Source organism: Hippocampus comes, unplaced genomic scaffold, assembly GCF_001891065.2.
Source record: "Hippocampus comes isolate QL1 unplaced genomic scaffold, H_comes_QL1_v1.1 scaffold283, whole genome shotgun sequence".
Lineage (NCBI taxonomy): Eukaryota > Metazoa > Chordata > Actinopteri > Syngnathiformes > Syngnathidae > Hippocampus > Hippocampus comes.
Window position 1 is genome coordinate 80575 of NW_017806234.1, and position 20337 is coordinate 100911.

The 20337-nt window shown below is 42.4% G+C and overlaps 1 protein-coding gene across 4 annotated transcripts in view; it reads left to right on the forward strand.

Moving 5' to 3' along the window:
- The window catches only part of iqsec1b (IQ motif and Sec7 domain ArfGEF 1b), a 108858-nt gene that overhangs the window by 24378 nt on the left and 64143 nt on the right, over positions 1-20337 (forward strand). For all 4 annotated transcript variants that reach the window (XM_019856542.1, XM_019856534.1, XM_019856543.1 and 1 more), the window contains exon 3: positions 7330-7437. In XM_019856542.1, coding sequence (XP_019712101.1) covers positions 7330-7437 — 108 coding nt within the window. The remainder of the gene's footprint in view (positions 1-7329; positions 7438-20337) is intronic.

Consider the following 20337-nt stretch of genomic DNA (forward strand, 5'->3'; position numbering starts at 1 on the left):
TGTGTTTGTGTGTGTGTGTGTGTGTGTGTGTGTGTGTGTTCGCGAGCAGGGGGCGGGGGCGTGTGTGCTTTTCTTTGACATGCTTGGCATCAGACCACAGTAACAAAAAAACAAAAATAAAAAAAACGTACGTACCTGACCGGCAGTGTCGTACAGTCCCAACAAGTACTGCTTTCCTCCAACATTAACACTCACTGTGAGGAAATAACAAAAGAGCAGTTAGAAAGAGGAAGCCTTGTGGGTGACAAGGTATGGGTGAGTGCATAAAACGGAGGGGAGAGTGGGGGGGGGGGGGGGGGGGGCTAATAGTTTTGCAAGACACTGTCCTTCATTCATGGAAAGGAAGTTATTGACTGAATTTATTCTGCCCAACTTAAGCACCCCGTTTCACACTTAAATTTGACTCAAGTGTCAACAAAATGAGAACGTTTCTAGGGTCACACAAATGATGTATCATCGAGATGCGTCGTATTCTCTACATGAATGAATATTTTCACCTGTATTCCACTTCACGCCACACTTCCCAATGGACAGTGAAATCCATTTGCATATCCCTGCTGCTTTCGCGTGCTATTCCTCAGCTTTGAGTGCGAGCGTTTCCGAGGAAAGACGGCGGCACCGCTTCCAAGTGGAAGTGCAGACATTTTCAAGTCGCCGCAATGTGAATTTCTCAATATACGGCTTGCCTTTCTGTTTTTGTCGCCTTTCATCACAGCTCAAAGCTGAAATCACTGCAGCAGATAAACAGTGCTCTGCGCACAGCAGACCTGTTGTCATGACATCCATCACCCTGCTCATACGCCACGTTGTGACACAAGTCGGACCGCCTGGTTTAGCGTTTTCTGTTTTACATGCCCCTGCTAGCTTTCCTGATCATTAATAATGAAGAAGCCACTGAACTTGGCACAGGCCCCATGAAAAAAAAAAAAACAAAAAAAGAACACTGCTCTCCAAAGAGTCGTGGTGAGCAGGTTTTGTTGAAGTGTGCATGTCGGGAGAGCGAGAAGGCCATGGCCTATAATGGCAGATTATTCTCATGCACACGCTTTGGCTAATGATAGAGGAATAACAACAAGGCGGTGTTTAATTGGTGTGCTGTTTTGTAATCAGGATGGATGGCTTCATTTAGATGTGATTAGAACCAAGGCGAGGGTGGCAGGGAGGCTCTTGACAGCCTCGCTGACCCGCTTGTATTGGATTGTTCTTCAGAGACCGTCGAGCAATAAAGACGCTCATCTTTTTTTAGTGGGTCATTCACAAAGTCCGAAAAGGTGACCGATCACTATGACACTGATGAGAATTGACACACTTCACATTTATACCTGTTTACTGTCCTGTCCTGAGCTTGTGCATAACTTTTAGGTGGCAGCTTTATTTGTGTGTGACAGCTGAGCGGATAGTTAAAATTTCCACTTGGTTGAGATGATTTATGAATGATCGTGGTTCTTCCGAGCGGTGCAAATTTCATAATTCTTCAAAAACGTTTTTTAGCCCCCTCAAAATTCCTGCTGACAGTTGTGGAAAGAAGCACTCGGCCCTAGATTTTCTTGAAGGAAAGCAGAGAGATGAATAAATCCTTCCTTTTAAGGGCCAAAACCCCTTCCAGCCTTCCTCCAAAGAACAGAAGGCAACACGTTATTCAATTAAAACAATTACGGGCTAACTTGCTGATGTACTCAATGCAAAATTACAAACAGGGTTAGACCAGAGATGTTCAAATTGAATGAGTCTTTGCTTCCAACTGGTCGTATTTGCTGAAAACAAACTTACACACACACACACACACACACACACACACACACACACACACACACACACACACACACACACACACACACACACAAAGCTAAATAAAGCTTGTCCGATTTTGTCAACAGTTAAGCTCTGCCAGCCTGACTTGAAAACTGATTTCGACTTTGCAACTGTTGTGGCAACCTGAAAGCAGAAGTCAAACATCCCAATTGCTGCATGATTGGCGGTCAGTCTATTTGCGGTCCAGTGACAGTCACATGTGACGGCCATGCCTGCAGAGACCAGACGTGACTGTTGTGTACGTATGTCAATGTCTGTCAAGTGCCGCCTCCCTCTCTTTTCTCCTTAGCCCTCGGTTGCCATAGAGAGCAGTGCTCCTCTTCGCAGATGTGGGAGACTGAGCCTTCCAGCTTGTCTTGTTTTCGTTCCCTTTGACCCACTGAAATGGATTTCAAGTCGCTCTAATCAGGCATTACTCTATAGACGCTCTGCAGAGATTAAACAATGCAGCGTATGAGTGTTAAGCAAAAAGAGAGAACAATAGAATCTCCTGGTGCTGGGACATCATTGTTAATTGTAAACAAGGACTGAGTGTCTCACTCTGCTGGCCTTGGCTGATGTCATACTGATGTCGTTGATTGAGCTCCTAAAGAGTGACTTGGTCTAATGCAACCATTTCGATTGAATTAAGTGACGTTTTCAGCAGAGCCCACTTTAGTGCCTACATCTGATGCGTGCGTGTGCTTGTGTGTGTGTTTCAGTGCCGTAATAGTCCAAGATGATTGGTGGTAGCTGTAGAAATGACAGTTGCGTTTGATTTTAAAAAACTAAAAAGGGGGAGGGGTGGCCCATTAAATTTGAATTACTATTTGTGTGTGTGTGTGTGCGCGTGCGCGTGCAGCTTTGCGTGTGTGTGTGTGGCCTAAAAACACCCATTACAAAAACAAAACAAAAAAATGTTTAACAAATAATAAAATAAACATTTGTACTGTTTTTGTGGCCTAAAAATGGCCTGTGGAATAAAAAATTATTGTCGCTAATTATATTAAAAAAAAAAAAAAAAAGCTTGAAACTGAAAAGTTTTCAGCTTTATCCTGATTTTTCTTGCTCGTCCTTCAGGGGATGGGGTAATAGCAGGCTGCTGATCACGTTCCCAAGCCACGATGTTAGCACGCTTCCATTTTTTTTTTAACCTTGGATGCTAAGGCTCAGGGCTTGACAAGAAAAAAAACTGTATACTGTAACAAAGAACATCCCGTGTGAAAGTGCCTTAGCATGAATTAAAAATGACTCCCAACCCACACTCCATCACTAGCCCACGAGAACACAGTCCCGCATAGCAGAGCTGAAGCTATTGAATGAAAAACACTGAAACCATTTATTTCCATTCTAAAAATATGAATGCTAGAGAGATCAAACCATTCATAAAAGACCTCAAAGGAATATCAAAGGAACATGTGAATGAGACAGATCATGAAAAGTTACGGTGTTTAAAAGTAGGTATTATTTTTGTTATTTTATGTTAACTGTTCTATAAAGTGTTTTGTTACAGCTGCAGCTGTTGTAAAAGCGCTATATAAATAAAGATGTATTGTATAAATAGAATAAGCAGGTATTAGTGAGAAGCTAACTGAAAAAGTTCGGTTTTGTTGTGAAAAACTGTTGTTAAAAACTCAAATGATATGAACAGGTAGACGTGACACGCTCTTTTTGAACTGCGTGCCTCCGGTGATGCCAAAAGCTAACGTTTGTGCTTTCCATTGCATTTTCTGGAACTGTTGCCCCTGCCAACATGACTGTCACATCTGTCCGCGCATTGCCTTTGATGGGAATGTTGCCCTAGCCAACATAGCAAGAATTTGGGCTTCAGCTACCGAATATTTTTGTATTTGGTTATGCCACTGATAATTTTCTAGACTAATCACGTATACGGATAAAATTAAATATATATTTTCTTGGTTATAAGTATGGAAGACAAAAAATAAATTTCCACTGAAAAAAAAAAGAAAACTGGATGTATGTTCTTTATTCAGTATTCACGATTTTGTAGTCAAATTAAAGCAGCATATTGTTTTCCTCTCAAGACAATATTCCTTAGATTTTAGACAAATCTCTCATCATGAGATGAAGTGACGTCAGAACCTCATTGAGATTTTAAAACAACACACTTGAGTAAGCCTGGTTTCTTCAAAAATGATCTGGTGGAACCGTAACTGTGTCGGGCTAGCGCTTGCAGGCGCTGGAGCTGCCACGAAACACTGGCAACAGGCACCATACAGTACCCTGTCAGCGTAATTAAGTTGGTTTTTTTGAAGGCTCTTAATTAGCGATTGAATGTTATTTCAAGGGGCGGCACGGTGTCGACTGGTTCGCACGTCCGTCTCACAGTGCAGATTCCGGCTCCGGCCTTCCTGTGTGGAGTTTGCATGTTCTCCTCGTGCCTGCGTGGGTTTTCTCCGGGTACTCCAGTTTCCTCCAACATTCCAAAAACATGCGAGGCAGGTTAATGGAACTCTCTCAATTGTCCCCAGGTGTGAGTGTGAGCGCGGATGGTTGTTGGTCTATGTGTGCCGTGCGATTGGCTGGCAACCAGTTCAGGTTATATGCCTACTGCCCGAAGACACCCACAATAGGCTCCAGCACACTCGCAACCCTTGTGAGGAGAAGCCGATTGTAAAATGAACGGATGGATGTTATTTCAGGACGTCGTCGTGTTGAAGTCGGTCGGAACATTTTGATGGCGAACGGTTCCAGAATCTGGAACATGGGTCAAGTCAGCCGTTACGCCGTGACATGCTTCTAGGGAACAACTTCAAAATAAAAGCTTACCCTAGAAATTGATGTCCCGATATGGTAAGGTATGGTTTATTTTGAAATTGGCCTTCTTAATGCATTGGTGGCATGTTACTGTCATGCACAGTATGAACAATGTTGCTGCGGTTGTTCCTCGAGCATTTTTTTTAATTGAATTACTCGAGGACTCATTTCAGCTTTCGTTAGAATCCTCAGTGGTTGGCGGGTCTGAGCCAGAGCCCAATTCTATGCAGCCCTATCACTTTGTGGAAATCAGAATAAAGCTCGAAACACCAGGTAAAAACAAAAAAAAAAACAAAAGCCAATGCAGCAAATATGTGGATCAACAAGCAATGTCCTCTTCAGTGGCTGCAGCCCTGTGTTGGAAAAGCAGGTCTCATTGAAACGTCTTGTTCATTTGGTACATTCACTCTGGTTCACTCACTTGCTGGTACTTTTCTCAGTTTTTTTGCAGCAGAATGCCATTCATTGAAAATGAGGGGGGGAAAAATAACTCTTACTGTAATTAATGCAAGGCAGGAAACTACTTCAAGCTCCTTGCATTGTAGCTGAGAGCAGACATTTGCAGTTCGGAAATGAATTATTCATGATACCAAAACAACAGCAAACGCCGGCAGCTGTGGCATACTGAACTCAATGATATGACTCAGTGCCTCAGTGCAGCATTCATCAAATAGTAGCTGATTACAGCATGAGCTGCACGAAAGAAACCTCTGCCGATTGCTCATTGGCTCGTGGAAGCTTGGCAAAGCAACAAACCAAATCTTGGAAACAAAAAGCCACCGTTGTGATTCGTGTGCTGTGCTGGGCTGGCGACTTGTCCAGGGTTGCCCGAAGTCACCTGGCGTAGACTCCAGCTCACTCGCAAACCATAATGACGACAAAGCAGGAATGAAAATGGAAGGATGGGCGATTGGATATTTGAATTACCATGCCATGTGAGCTTTCTTTTGTTTTTATAAAGACGTAACTCCTTCGAGAGAAGCTGGGAGACCGTAGGAGTGTGAGTGCGCGTTGACAGTTGGAGAAACATGCCTGCTTCGTGTCTGATGGGGGCACGGCTCAGTTGTGTCTCTGGGGAAATAGAGTCCAGTGAAAGAAAGAAGATGACAAATGTCACAGCTGTGATCAGGGGAGGACAAAACTGCTCATGATGCATCACGTTGAACATCAACTATCGTCGCAAAGAGTGTTTTTGTCGCCGCTGTTGTATTTCTACAATGTCTTTAGTTTGACGTGAACGCATAAACATGAACACGCATGACAAAATGGGTTGAATGGAGGATGGAAAGAAGTGCGGTTGCAAAAGAGGATTGCTGGTCCGGTCGGTGTGTGGTGTTTGTGTGTGTTCAGCAGTTTAAATTGACTTCACAACAGTACGGCGTTCATTGTTATTCATCGTGCGGCGCCGTTTTGCAACAAACCCTCCCTTGAGGCAGACATTTCGATTCAGTCTGCACAAGTTTAACATTAGAGTTGATTTAACGTTGTCATTTTAGAGGTTAATCATGGCACCTCCTTTGCAAACTACTCCAGTATTCCGTGTTGCGAAGGCTTGTCAAATGTGCTTACACAAACGGAATTCAAGCACCTTGCAGTGTAACTTGGAATGTTTTACTTTCCGTATGCGATTCAAAATAAATAGAACGGATACAACAACTTACCACAAACGTGCCTTACGCAGCTTCAAAATCTTGTTGCCGGTGCACTGGATTGCCACGAGGAGAGCAGTTTCTCTGCCGTTGCCATGGCAACCCCAAATCAAACACTTGAATGGCCTTAATGTTGGCCGACCAGCCAGTACGCCACTCGCGTTGCATGCACCAGCTTACGTGGGAGCATCACTTCTCAGACAAGAGTCGGAGTCTGAATGCAAATCTGTACAAACAAACAAGTGGTGGTGGTACAAAGGAAAAAAAGGACTAAAGGAATGATGTGAATGAAGCATTTTAAACACAATGTCGTGGCCGCATCTCCTTCCTGTGAAGGAGGGCTTTTCACTTATTTCCTGAGGGTGTTCAGACTTTTCGGCTTCTTTTCGAGCCCGGAGCACTGGGTTCTTCCAGGATGAAATGCATAGAAAGAGCACCGTTTTGTTTTCTTATTTACATCCACAAGAAATCTGCCTGGACTCATTCCTTATCAATGCATGCCTTGCTATCGGACTCCAAACTGCAACCTAATGCTGCACAGTCCGGCATTATAGTCCTATTCACAGCTACCCCACAAGCAACTCGGGCCTATTCTCCCAGTGCAACCAATTGCAATTCAAAGGTGGTCCCCAGGCCAGGTTTGAGACACTGAAGGGCAGACAGTGATTTAGATAGCGTTACACCATATATTCACTTCTTTACAACCTGTAAAATATATTGGAACTCCATTGTGCGAAATAATTTGGAAGTTTTTGTTAAAAAAAAAAAAAGTACTGTTATCACCACGAGGTTTGTTAAAAAATATTCAAATCATCCTCTAACGGTGATGGCAAAATTATGCTGAGGGTCTTTTTGCATTAACTATTTTTGCATGAACTATTTTGGAAAATCATAGAAATGTCATTAGCATCATTATTTGGAGCACATAAAAGTGCAAACGGACTTAAAGGATCACATTTGCCTTGTTTCCTCAAAGGGAAAACGAATGATGCGTGAATGAGGCGGAATCACATTGTTGGCCTTTTTGTAGCGGCCCTTCCACGCCGACTGTAGAGTGATTCTTTCCTGTGACCTTTGTACCCGTAACCTGTTGTAACCTGTTCTCCTACAGGCGACACGCCTCCCTGCCTGTCCAAGTCACCGAGCCTCCTGGAAGCATCGTGTCTGTGGGCAGCCGAGGAGTCGTCCCATGTCGCAAGTGGAAGTCTGCTTCCTTTGGGTACAGTACCATTTGACTTGTTTGTCGCCGCGTGGCCACAGCAGCATGGCACAGCAGCGCATTCCCCACTGTTGTGTTGTTAACTTCTCAAAGTCACCCCCCCCCACGCTCTGGTGATCAGCCCGAGTGTGGCCGATGCGTCACTTTGTTGTGTGGTAACGTCCCAAGTCATCACCAGCTGTTCCTCAGCCTTTTATGACCCAAAGCCGCATCGCGACTTGTGTGATCAAATGCGCAGCGAGCAGAGCTTACTAAGCTTGGTCTTAATGAAATATGACGTTCATGGCTACTGGATGTGCCCGGGGCTCTCCTCGCCCATTCGCCCGAGCCGAGCTGCGAGAGAGTCTTGCGGCAAATGCTGACATGTAAGCGCAGGCGGCGCCATCAGTGGGGACAGACTTAGGGGGGCTTCAAAAGGTTGGTGATGGTTTTCAAAAGACGCCTCCCAAGGCTGCGTGCTTCGTCATCAAACAGCCAGCGACTAATCCATAACCCACTTTTGGCTCGTGCACAGCACAGCCCACAAATAAATCCCAGTGTATAATAGGAGCTTGTTCTATTTTTAAACAGCGGCGTTCAGAAGTTTCTGACGCGTCAGATCATGGGTGGTTTGTTTTTGGTAACGCAGCAGCAATGAGGCCTGCTATTTCTGGCGCATACCTCGCTCGTATGTCTTCCTTCCATTTGATGAGCTTCTATTTGTGATTGTTTCCAAGGAGCTCAGTTTAAGCACGTCAATGGTTTACAACGTTCGAAGACATAGACTGTCATTTGATTTGATTTGATTTGTTGTTGTGTTTTTTTTATTCTTCTGCAGCTAACTATCACGCTTTGCTAATGGAGGCAATCAATCCTCCAACAAAGAAAAAGAGGCTTCACCCCAAGAACAAAGCTTTTGAAAACATTTGATCATGGATTGGGGTCTTCCCTCGAACATGATCTCTCTCTCTCTTTCTCTCTCTCTCTCTCTCTCTCTCTCTCTCTCTCTCTCTCTCTCCCCCCCCCCAGAATAACACTCCACCCCGTTCATCTGGTATTTTTTTCCCCTTTTAACAAAATCTAGTTCATATGATTAAATCCATACTCTGCATTTGATGCAAAGTTATGAAGATTTAACACCCCCGCCCCACCACCCTCAAAAACACAAACTTGCCTCTTATACAGATTTTTCAACAGATAAAAATTGCTAAAATTTGCTGATTCACAGAGCTAATTTGACTGAACTAAACTCCCTGGCGGCACTTTGGGCGATTGGTTAGCACGTCCGCCTCACAGTGCAGAGGTGCGGGGTTCGATTCTGGCTGCGGTCTTCCTGTGTGGAGTTTGTATTTTGATGCCTGTTATGTGCTTGTTCACAACAGAGGTGAACTTGTGGCATATTTGAATGTGGAATGTTAGCATGGCTTCTGTTGTAGGCTGGACAAAGCAAAAGAAAACTCAGTGATGAAGGAAAGTGAATTAAATGATGTCTGTTGGCAGATTGTCGCACAATTTACAGTATGAGGTTGGATCTTGGGAACTGCTGCGAAGCCTAAAACGGAGCATGTGTGTGTACTGATTTATATAGTTTTCATCACGCTATTACTCAAGCCTTCCGTTGCCTCGTGTGCTGTCAAGGAAATGCTGAAGACGCGTTTTGCAAAATTGGAAAGCAATGAGTGAATGTGGTAAATATTGCAGTCCTACAGATGGCGGTAATGCGCGTTATACTGTAAAGAGCCTGAAATTGTTCAAACAATTCGAAGAAAACCTCTACCTTCTCTCTGGGATTGACATTTTCACAACTATGAAAGAAAAAAAGTGCTACCCACAGTACTTAGTAGTTTCTACCTTGGCCCCAAAGTTTATGCAAATCCGCAAAGAAATTTTTGCGTGATGCTGTAAACAAACAAAAAAAATAATCTTAGCTTGGTGCTGGAGAGACGCGAGATGGCTTCTGAGGACATAGAGGCACCCTTGGCAAGACAGCCAACGCCTTCCTGTTTTTTATTTCTCTGTACAGAAAGGTTAGCTGGACCAAATGCCCGAAAATACCAATTTATGCTGGCAGTGTAGAAGGTATGAGTCTTCAAGTGCATGCAGGAGAGGTGCAGACAGTTTGGGACAGGCCCCTGCCGTTTCCTTCGCTCTGAGAGATTTGGTTTCAAAATGATAGAACGTAGTAGAACCAAATGCTGTAACATCGGCGTGCTGTTCAGACTCGATGCAATCTCTAGGGGCCGCCTATCACATTCATCGCTAGCCGCGCAGCTGCAAAACTGAAATAGTCAAACATTTCCCACAGGGCTGACTTAAATCTGTACCTCTGTTCTTTTCTTGTCTGCCTCCATGCTTTCTCACTGAGTTTTTCTTTTCACTGTCTACCTTTCGCCTCCCCTGTACTCTAATAGTTGCATTTGAAGAGCAATTGCTGCATGATCACCGTCGTAGCCTCACTGTGCCCAATGATTTATTTATTTATTTTTTTACGCCCAAGTCTGTTTATTAGAGTGGAGTGAAGTTTGCCAGCGGAATTGTTTAGCCAGTGATCCTGCTGATGTTAACCCCCCTGATAAATTTGGATTCTTCTAGAGCTCAAAATTCTATCCACTATTTACGCACTCACCTGGAGAGCGAAAACAAAAATGCTACACAAAGTCCAGATTGATCCTGTTTCCTGCCGTGAGCATGAAGCAATCAGCACCAACCCTACTCGTAAATAATAAGCATCTTTTCTGCGTTGATCTGATTGGGGGTGGGAGGGGGGCATTTAACTACCGCTTGCCAAATTAAGAGCATAAATCCTGCATCCGTGTGCCTCTCTCAAATGAAAACTGCATGTGACCTGCTGTAGCCCGTGCAAGCGTAACATTATTAGCTGAGGCCATTGTGTTGACCCAGCACCGGTAGAGCTGAAAGCACCGCAAGATTAACGTCAAAGACAATTACCTAATAATCCAGTACGGCCCTAGTGCCGATGTGAAATAGGGAGTGGTTACAGTTTCTTTAAAAGATTATTTCCATACTGCTACTCTGATCAATAGATGGAATGTATTTTTGGGGTTTATAGCTCAGTTGCCTAACTTAATATTGGAAGACTTTTTATCCTCCAGACCTGAAAACACAAAAACTGTCAACTGGTGAAAGAAATGAAAATGATTCTTTTAAACAAGTCCTAACATCCCCCCCCCCCCCACGAAACAGAGCAAACTATTTTAAGAAAATTTTGTACGGATTTGAGTCTTGTTGCCGTTAAGTATGTCATTTAATTGGCTTTGGCTCGTTAGTCCCGTTGGTGGAATAAAACACTTAACAGCTGTAAGGGGAGGACACAGGCACAAAACATATTGAGATTAAGTGATGTCATTCTTCTCATCTGTTTATTAATGATATCATTTGCTCCTTTTCCTTTTTGGCTCTTCTTAACCATGCTGTGGAATTGTCAGCTTTGGCTGTGCATTTCCAATAATTGGGGTGCTCATTTCCAGCAAATTCATCTTAGCTGTCGTCAAAACCAGGTTCAATGTGGAGCGGCCGACTAACCGTTGAATACGTGCTCTCGCTTCTTCTTTTTTTCTTCTTTCACAACCCTGTTTCTGTCTGTGATCTCACTCACGGATATCTGTGAAATGATTAATCACTACATTTCGTGGGATTGACAGAGAGCATTTACGTTCACCTCTGAAAGTCCCTGTGCTGGCACCAAAAGGTCATAAAGCCGCTAATATCGAGCCGCCCTGTTTATTTGTGTTCAGGGCTCCTGATTTTGCCAATGGCCAATAGGTTGAATCGAAAGAAGAATCTCGAATTTAAATTCACAAGCTTTATGGTGCTCATTATGGAGAGTGTGTGCATCAGAACCTTTGATGATCTCCATGTGGTTTATTAAGACTGCAAAGCCTATTAATTGCATGGAGCAGAACCCGCAAGCGTGCCCTCTGCGCCAGACTCAAGGAGGCAAAAAGGCAGCAATTATATAGAGAATATGTCAACAAAATAATAATTAATAACTCCAATGAAGTTGTGATGAAGTTAACTTTGTGTTCAGCTTCGCACATTCCGCTGCAGTGCATTAGTTGATGGCCATGAGGTCCAGGGGTTGTCAGGTTGTTTTTTTAAATTTTTTTTTTTTTTTCTAACTGGTTCCTGTTTTTTTACCGTTTTGCCATTAATTCCATGTCGCAACAAATACTCTGTCCTGCGGATGGCTGAAAAAGGAAACGATAGAAGGCCTTTGTTTTGTTTGAATTCAGTTTTTATCCTTCTCTTTTTACTGACTGCTCTTACCTATTTGTAATGTTTTGACTCCTCTAGATAAGAACTCGCAAATGTTTTAACAGAGCAGTAAAAGAGAGGCTTCACTGCCAAAATGTTTTGGAGTGTCGTTAAAAGCCTCCAGTTGTCTTTGCAGCTTCTGTTTCATCATTCTTTTCGAGTTAATTACAGGGCCCGCTGGAACGCAGTTTTGATTGCAGAGTAAAAGCGGTGGTGTGGCTCATGAGAAGTTGCTTTGGCTTCGTAAAGCAGAAGAACGTGGCTCTCTCTGTGCCCTTCCTTATGCTGAGTTCTGTTGCCGATCCTTTGGCTAAGAGACAAAGGGAGGGATGTGTATATTTCCTGTCTGCTCTTCCTGTGCCTCCATTGTTTTTCATTCAGAATGCTGCGCTGCACATTAAGGCTCATGATGTCACACTGTAATGATGCTCGGGTACACATTTGTTGGCTTCATTTGGATTTTATAACTCAGTTTGAAACAATTATGTTAGTAAAAGGGCAATTATGTAAATATAGTGGGTCACCCCCCAAAAAACGTTTGGTTTTCTAAAACAGTGTTGTCATGTTTGATGCCTTTGAAAACTGTTTAGGAGGATAAAAACACACAATTTAATGCATTCACAACAGACATCTTTGTGTGTGTGTGTATATATGTATATTATATATATATATATCCCCTTCACAAGAGCTGTAGCATTTAGAAACAGTTTTTGACCACTTGACACACACAAAAAAAAAAGCCAAAAAACAAAAAACATTCTTATACTGTTACTGCTCCTCCTCCTGTTTCTCATATCCAAAATGCCTCTTGCATTTTTTTGGAGAGGTTTCTTGGCAGTCCGAGGGACGGACGAGAATCGCTTCCATCGGCACTTATTCTGTCAGTGTTTCAAAGTTACCGTCAGTTGTTAGACATTGAACAATCCTGAAGTGGCCTTCTGTGAGACTTGATCGAAACCCTTTTGAGTATCTGGGGAAGGAGATGAAACATGATGAGTGGAAAAAGCTCCCTTCAAACCTGGGTCCAACTGGGCAGTTAACTCTCAAAGAGGAGACCATAACACCTGTTGAGAGGTGCACAAGTCTGACTGAAAATCACATAAATTGTTTGATTGCAGTAATTCCCCCAAAATAGTTGTGAACCAAAATGTTAAGTTTGGGTCACGTCCTGGTCTTTTTTTATGAGTTTTTTTTTTTTTTTTTTATAATAACTTCAAAAGCAATAACTTGCATGTTGCTAGTGTTGGGAGGGGTGGGGAGAAGCGGTGGATCCTTTCACCGTCCTCCATGTCCTCCGCGTGTTCATTTGAATTCGGGTTGAGTTAATGTGTGAAATCAGAGGCTGGAAATGGAGAAGTTGTTTCATGAAGATTTTAAGATTTAATAAAGTGTGCGTTTAAAAAAAAAAAACAACACCACAGCTCTCCTTTTTTCGGACCTGCAACAAAAACTTATTTAATAAAGCAGGGACACAGTTCACTGAACCAACAGCAAGTTATAACATTATAAGCATGACTCCAGCAAGGAGCCATCTTGGGGTCGACGTATTGCCGTAATGACCATACACAAGGCCCACCGGATTTTAAGGCGCGCTGTGAGCTTTTAAGAAAATGGAAGGCTTTTAGGTGCGCCTTTTAGTGCGGAAAATATGGTAACATTTGTTGTCAAATGTTACTTTCTCATTCATGCATCTCTTTGATTATAAAATACGGTGGAACCTCGATTTAACAGACCCAAAACCAACGGACTCTGGATTTAACAGATGGAACAAAATGTCGATGGCCGCCAATTCAGCCACAGCAACAGTCCCAGAAAAGGCAACGGAAAGCGTGGACATTCGCTTGGCATCGCTGTATGCACGCAGCTCAAGAGGAGCACATCCTGTATGCCTTATCCAGTCTATGGCTGCATGCTAGAGTGAATTCTCATTATGGAGCACTGCACGTCTCTCCAACATCTGTTGTTTTTGTCAAGCCTTTCTCAATGGCATCCACTTGTAACGGAGGTGAAAAAAAAGCAAGCGCAGTTTTACTAAAGCTAACTAGTGAAGCCATTATTTAGCTATGTGCATTATCAGCTTGATGACATATTACGAACAGACATACTTTGACTATGGCGTGACCTCGCTTTGAACTGCCTTAGCAACGACACTATTTTTGACAACTTTGCAGATGAATACCAGACAACGCTGTGCATGCATCCTCTTTACTGACTTGTGGTTTCACACCCAAGGTCTTATTCGAACCTGCTAGAGACGAAAGTGCCTCAACGGTTATGTTATTCGTAAATGAAAGTATTGGAACAGTTTTTGGAGAAACGAAAGTGCTGCAACAGTTATGTTATTCGTAAATGAAAGTATTGGAACAGTTTTTGGAGAAACGAAAGTGCTGCAACAGTTATGTTATTCGTAAATGAAAGTATTGGAACAGTTTTTGGAGAAACGAAAGTGCTGCAACAGTCATCGGGAAAACGAAAGTGAAGTATTGATTGAAAGCTACGCCTCGTTTAGAGTATATAAGATTTGCCTTGAGATATTGCTTTTGCGCATTTGTGCTGTGATCACAACCATTTTTTGTATCACACTTAATGGGTTTCACAGTCTCAACAAATACAGGTATGTCTTTGTCTGTCTCCGTGCCTTCTCTTCTGCCATTCGACTCGAGAGGCGTTCATGACCGCCTCCGAAAAACGTAAATTAAGGATTCCTTCAATGAAACTACGAAAATTGAAAATAATGCATCAAAACAGAAAATCAAGCGAGGAAATCACAAAATAAATTCTATATACCCCCTACAGAATTTATTTCGCGATTTCCTCGTTTGTGACTACACAACAAAGGAATAAATAACAAACACTTTTGAGACAGTCCAGTCTCCTACATTTTACTGATCGTTCTGTTGGCATTTCCAAGAGCCTAGCTCCATCTAGTGGATGCATTTTAGATTGCGTTTTATAATGCGGTGCTTTTAATATATGAAAAACATTACAAAATAGGCCATTCACTGAAGGCGCGCCTCAAAATCCAGTGCGCCTTTTCGTGTGGAAAATACGGTATTCATCATTGCCAAAAAAACCCCAAAACAAAACAGTGTTGTGTATTCACGCGATTGGCAAAAACACTAGTGTAACAGTGTTTTAAATTAAGCTAATAGTGATGAAGATTTGAATTAGGTTGTTTACACAACAAAGTGTTTACACAACACTCGCCGAAATAATAGAGAGATCACACTCCATACGTTTGCGTTCATATTTCAAAAATCTCAGGGCTTTGCTCTGTGATTTAATGTCATTGATGTGTAAGGTGGTCGCCTTCCTCACAGGTGCCCTATAATGTCGGCATCTTTTCTAGTTTTTCATCTCGTAATACGGTTGACAGACGTGTTCGTTGTGCTTGCGAGAGGAACTGCGAGGAGGCGGTCAAGACACGAGTGATTTACGTGGCTCGTCACGTCACAGCAAAACCAAATTAATCCACAAATTTTAGCCCGAGTGAATGTGACGTCAAACCCGTACAACTCCCTTGGGAACAAAAAAAAACGTTTGAAGAGACAACGCAAAAAAACAACAGAGATCATGAATATTTATCAACACGGCCACATGAGCAGTTATAAGATGGTGCACGCAGGCCCTTGGGCAACACATTATCACTTTTGTTGCACAATATGTCGCAATAAGCGTTGAGCGAGTGCGCAATGCGTACTGAAAACAGGCTGCCGGTACCAGTCACTGGTGCCGCCTTCTGGCCATTTTGCTCAAAACAAGTAAATGGCATGAATGGCAGACTGAACGTTTTACAAAGTGGTAACATATGTATAAGGTTTATATCAATGCTTTGGGTCTATTGTTAGTGTTTTGCTTCAAAATCTACTGTATACGTGTATTTGTGAACTCAATTTCCACGTGGCTGACATAAATTGTTCAAATGCTTAGTTTCCATCTTTGCTGTGTCACACTTAACTAACATTTGAACCTGTATGATTTTGTGCAAAGATTTTCAACATAGACTAAACAAGATATCTTTCTTTAAAATTATTTGACATCGCTTTAGTAGAAATGTTACACTGTTTTTATATTAGAAAGTACGAGTGGCATCGGTCTGGAAAAAAAAGTGGTATCGATCCTCTCTTATTGTGGGTGCGTGTTTTGCTTTTTCTTTAGATTATGGTGAAAAAGATTTAAACACCCTTATGACGCATGATGTCAACTGAGACCTCTTCTGCCGAAAGCACAAGCAGCCTCAACAAGAAGTGGTCAGGCAGGGAAGAACGTGGCAAACGGGGAATTGCGTTGCGTAAATTGTTGGATTCCGAAAGCGGCATGCGTGCAAGCACAACATCTTAGCTTGACAATGTCCGAAGTCAAATGAGATTAAAATAATGAGCGCTTAAAAGATGAGCTACTACTTTTGCTTGCACTGACCAAGCTTTACGACTGTGCAGCACACCGGAGTTGCATCGCAAATCAGCCAAAAGGGCACTTTGCGAGCACGATGTATGATGTGGTCAACAGTCAAGATGCTACACAATCCCAATCTTCTGTTTGCTCTTCCATGCCAAGGTTGAAGTTGACGTTTGTTTCTGTCGCAGTTGGACAAGCGCAAAGTCCCTTTCGCAACGTCCTCCCTCCAACAGTAATGCAAGGTCCAAAGATTTGTGGCAGCGGAACACAGGTGTTACATTTCCACACAAAATCATGTGTGATATCAGTGTGACGCTTGAGCCTCCACTTGTTACAAGCTCTGCCCATCCTTCGGAAACCTGTCGAGGCATCCTATTCTCTCGCAACCTGCGTTTTGCTTTCACTCTTGTTATGCGTTGCCACTTTTCCGGGTAAATTAGGTGTAGAGAGAGATTAGTGATACTGTGTGACTCTTTGCACATTTTATCCTTTCATCAGCTCCCTGCCCCTGTAATAACAGGAAAACGGGCCTTGGAGCACTTCAAATCTATCTCCCTGTCTGATAGGCTGCATTTGCAATTCCATAGCTCCGCATCAAGCCTCAGATCAAGCCGGGGGTGGAGTGACGGGTGGGGGTGTGGGGGGGGCGTCTGCCTTTTGGGGAGCTGAGAGGTGATGGAGGAAGGATTTGTGTGCATTTCTCTGGGCAGGAAAAAAGACTGGGGAGTATGATGGCTTGTTCTCAACTGCTTTATACCACTCGAGTGGAGGATTTTGGCTGTGTATGCCGGCGATGATCCACTTGCGTGTGCAGGAGAACCATGCAAATCTGCAATAATTGTCAGATTATGGGACAACTGGGATTAGATGGAGATAATAGAATGGGACCTAATTTGGAAGATATAGCCGTGCATTTATTCCATCATTTCCAATCAAATCACTCTCTCATTCAACTTTGACGCTTGTGGAGGCTCTCAGTCGTACAGGAAAGTTCCATCGTAGAAAGGGTTCTAACCATCCCCACCCAGTCCTCAAATAGGCCACGCTCAGCTTTTTAGCGCAGAGCAATTTCCCAGAGTCTTCACGGAGACTTCAGGGTTGTCTGCCGCTGACGAAGCTTCTGTGAGAGAAGCGAAACGTCCTTTTTTGTTTTTTACCCACAAGTACAGATGACGACTGACAGAACCCTTTCTACGATTCAACTTTGACCTAAAATGTACTTAAGCTGTGTAGAGAAATTGAACGAGTTTGCAAATGCTGAAGGTTCTTCCCAGTATCATCAGCAAAAAACACATAATTCAAGATATTGGAAACATAAGTCATATATATATATATATATATATATATATTTAAATATGATTTTTTTACAGATCTCAAAATGTTTTTGTGGATTTGGCAATCCTTAAATATTTGGCAAGGCTTGATTGGGAACTGCGCAACAGGTGCACCTGCTGGAGGGAAACGCCCTTCACTCCAGCTGGAGCTGAAACACAAGCAAAACAGAACTTGACAAAGGCAGATGACTGCATTGATTGCTTTTGTTGTTTTTTATTTTTTTTTCTGCATCATAATGTTCTACTCATTTATCCAAAGCCAGTGGTCTGGATGAAAATCCATATTTTCTAGTCGACTAATTTTTCACTTTCAGAAACTGATTGTCGCTGTGACAGCTGTCAAAAATTTCTGTCAAAAAAACCAAAAAAAACACACAATCCTCAACTATTTTTGTCCTTTTTTGTTGTCTATGCCCAACAAAACAGTCCTTCAGCTCGTAACCTTTCTATGCAAGGACACGTACACAAACGGGTCATTTGATTTTGCAGTTTTGTGCTCTTTCCTGTCCTCTCAGGGCCTCAGCCTCACCTTTGTCCTGACCTCCTGCTTAGTTTTGTCTGCACTGCAGATGAAGATGCCCTCTCGGAATAGACAGTTTTGGTGCTGCTGATTTAAAGGACAAAATGCACTGTTGCCTGACAGCTTCCTTGTACCCTCCTTCCTGTTTTCTTTTGTTTGTAGTTTAGGGGAATAACTGAGGGGTGAGAGAGTGACATTTGTCCATCAATAAACAAGGTTTAAAGGTGTGAAAAATCATTTTCTAGCCGCAGGGTTTTAAAAAATTAGGGCCTCAAAGAAATCCTTTTCGATAAAATCATGCATGTCGACAAAATTCCTTGGCTTCCAGCAATTGGGCAACCAATTGTCAACCCATTAAATAATTATGTTGTACAATATCACTTTTTTTTTTTTTTAATCCGTTAAACTATAGTAACACTCAAGGAAGACGTAGATTACATAAGGTAATTACGTGGGCGAGAATAAAGACGGAAAATGATCACATATATTCTTTTTTCATCCACTGGTATATGAAATTATAAATATGGTATTGTAAGTATTGTGAAAAAAATGTTTTAAAACTATATATATATATATATATATATATATTAGTATAAATCATTGAGTTCCCTGAATTGACCCTTGTGGTACCCCACATGTGATATCTGCAAGTGTGGATTTAAATATTAAATTTAATTGAATGAAATATGGCCAGATTCCTTTCTGATTAACATATCGCAACGTTCCAAAAAATAAATAATTCCCTTGGTATTTAGTGGGTGCATAAGTCAGTTATGTTGAGTTGGAGTTTGTCCCGTAAGGATTCCCTGGAGGCACAAGTTTGCAAACCTCATGTCTTGAAGTAATGAAGACACTAATTGGCAGAGATGCCGAGGAAACGTAAAGAATTTCTTGCTGTTAAAATGCTTGTGTTTCTCAAGAAGAATCTGTCGGCAGCACTTTTCTTGTGTTGTTTATTACATTTTGTGCATTTCAGTTGCGAAGGTGTTTAGCCCAAAGTTGATCTGCCTCTCTGTCTGCCATTGCCAGCTGCTGTTTCACTCGAATGCCCTAATTTCCCCCTTCCAAATGCCACAGTGGCGCTTAAGAGAAGAAAGTAAAATCGTTGAAATCCACGATAGATTATCCCTTATGGACGCTGCTAACAAGAGGATGGCGATGGTGTGTCAGTGTCGGTGATCACTGTGGAAAGTTGCAATCAGTCGTGATGATGACAAATCACACAAACACACACGCTCACTCCTAAGACCTCTGAGCTGATGTTGTCGAGGCCCACAGGTCAGAGTTCCTTTAAACCCTGCATGGATGCCGTTTTCAAAAAGCTGCTGAAAATAGTGACTGGCAGAACACGTGTCTCTGTAACCTTGTCAGATTGTTTTTATATTCCGATCCCTGGTAGTTTGCAGTCATTTGAAAATTGAGACCAGGGGAAACATGAAAATAATCCTTGATTGGCTATTACTTGATGGGGATGACAGTAACACAGGTGCATGCTGCGTGTGAGTGTGCGAATCGTGTGTGTGTTGGCTTCTCTTTATCGAAAAGTCTTATCTTTTGCAATCAAGTCTCAGCACAAGCCTGAGGGGGCCCAAGATATGGTTCTTTCTCTCCGTGACAGTTAGTAGCTATGAGACAGCTCTTTGTGTGGGCTCCTTTGAATGTCTCGTCTGTCTTTTCTCGCATGTTCGACGGCTCGAGGCCAAATCGACATTAGCAGGTAACCTTCGCACTGTGCCCTCTATGCATCAATGTTCAGAGTTGTGCAGCATGACGTTTTTACAAAGAATATTACTGTACGAAGACAGCAAAACTTCTCGCAATTTATTTCAATTGAGGTTTCCTAGCTGGTGTGACTATAACACACATCAACAATGTTGTTGAACAATGGCGCTGTGGACAGATGTAAATGGACCAAGACACTTCTACACTTCTTTACATCAACTAGAAGTGACGATAGGAAAAAAAAAAAAATATATATATATATATCTCAGCTAACTCAACAATCGATATGAACTTGCAACGAGTGAGAAGTAAACAACTGTCAATTATCACACAGGATCTGCAAAGTATTTCTTGGTTTAAAAAAAGCATTGGTTAATGTTTATTTACTGTCTGCAAACTGAAACGGATTAACAATTACAGTGATTGTGGAGAGGTGATGCACTGCCACCTTGTGGAATCTCACAGCACACCACCAAACAAAAATATCACAAAAGCGAGTGTGAAAACTGGGCATGTTCAATTGAACACAAAGCTGATTAACCTGCTGGAAATCATGACTTATTCTCTTTGATGAATAACACAAGTGGATGCGCATCTTGTGGAAGAGCATTTTGTTGTTCTGCCTGGCTGTAGCATAGATAAGATACATTGGCAATGAAACTATTCCCCCCC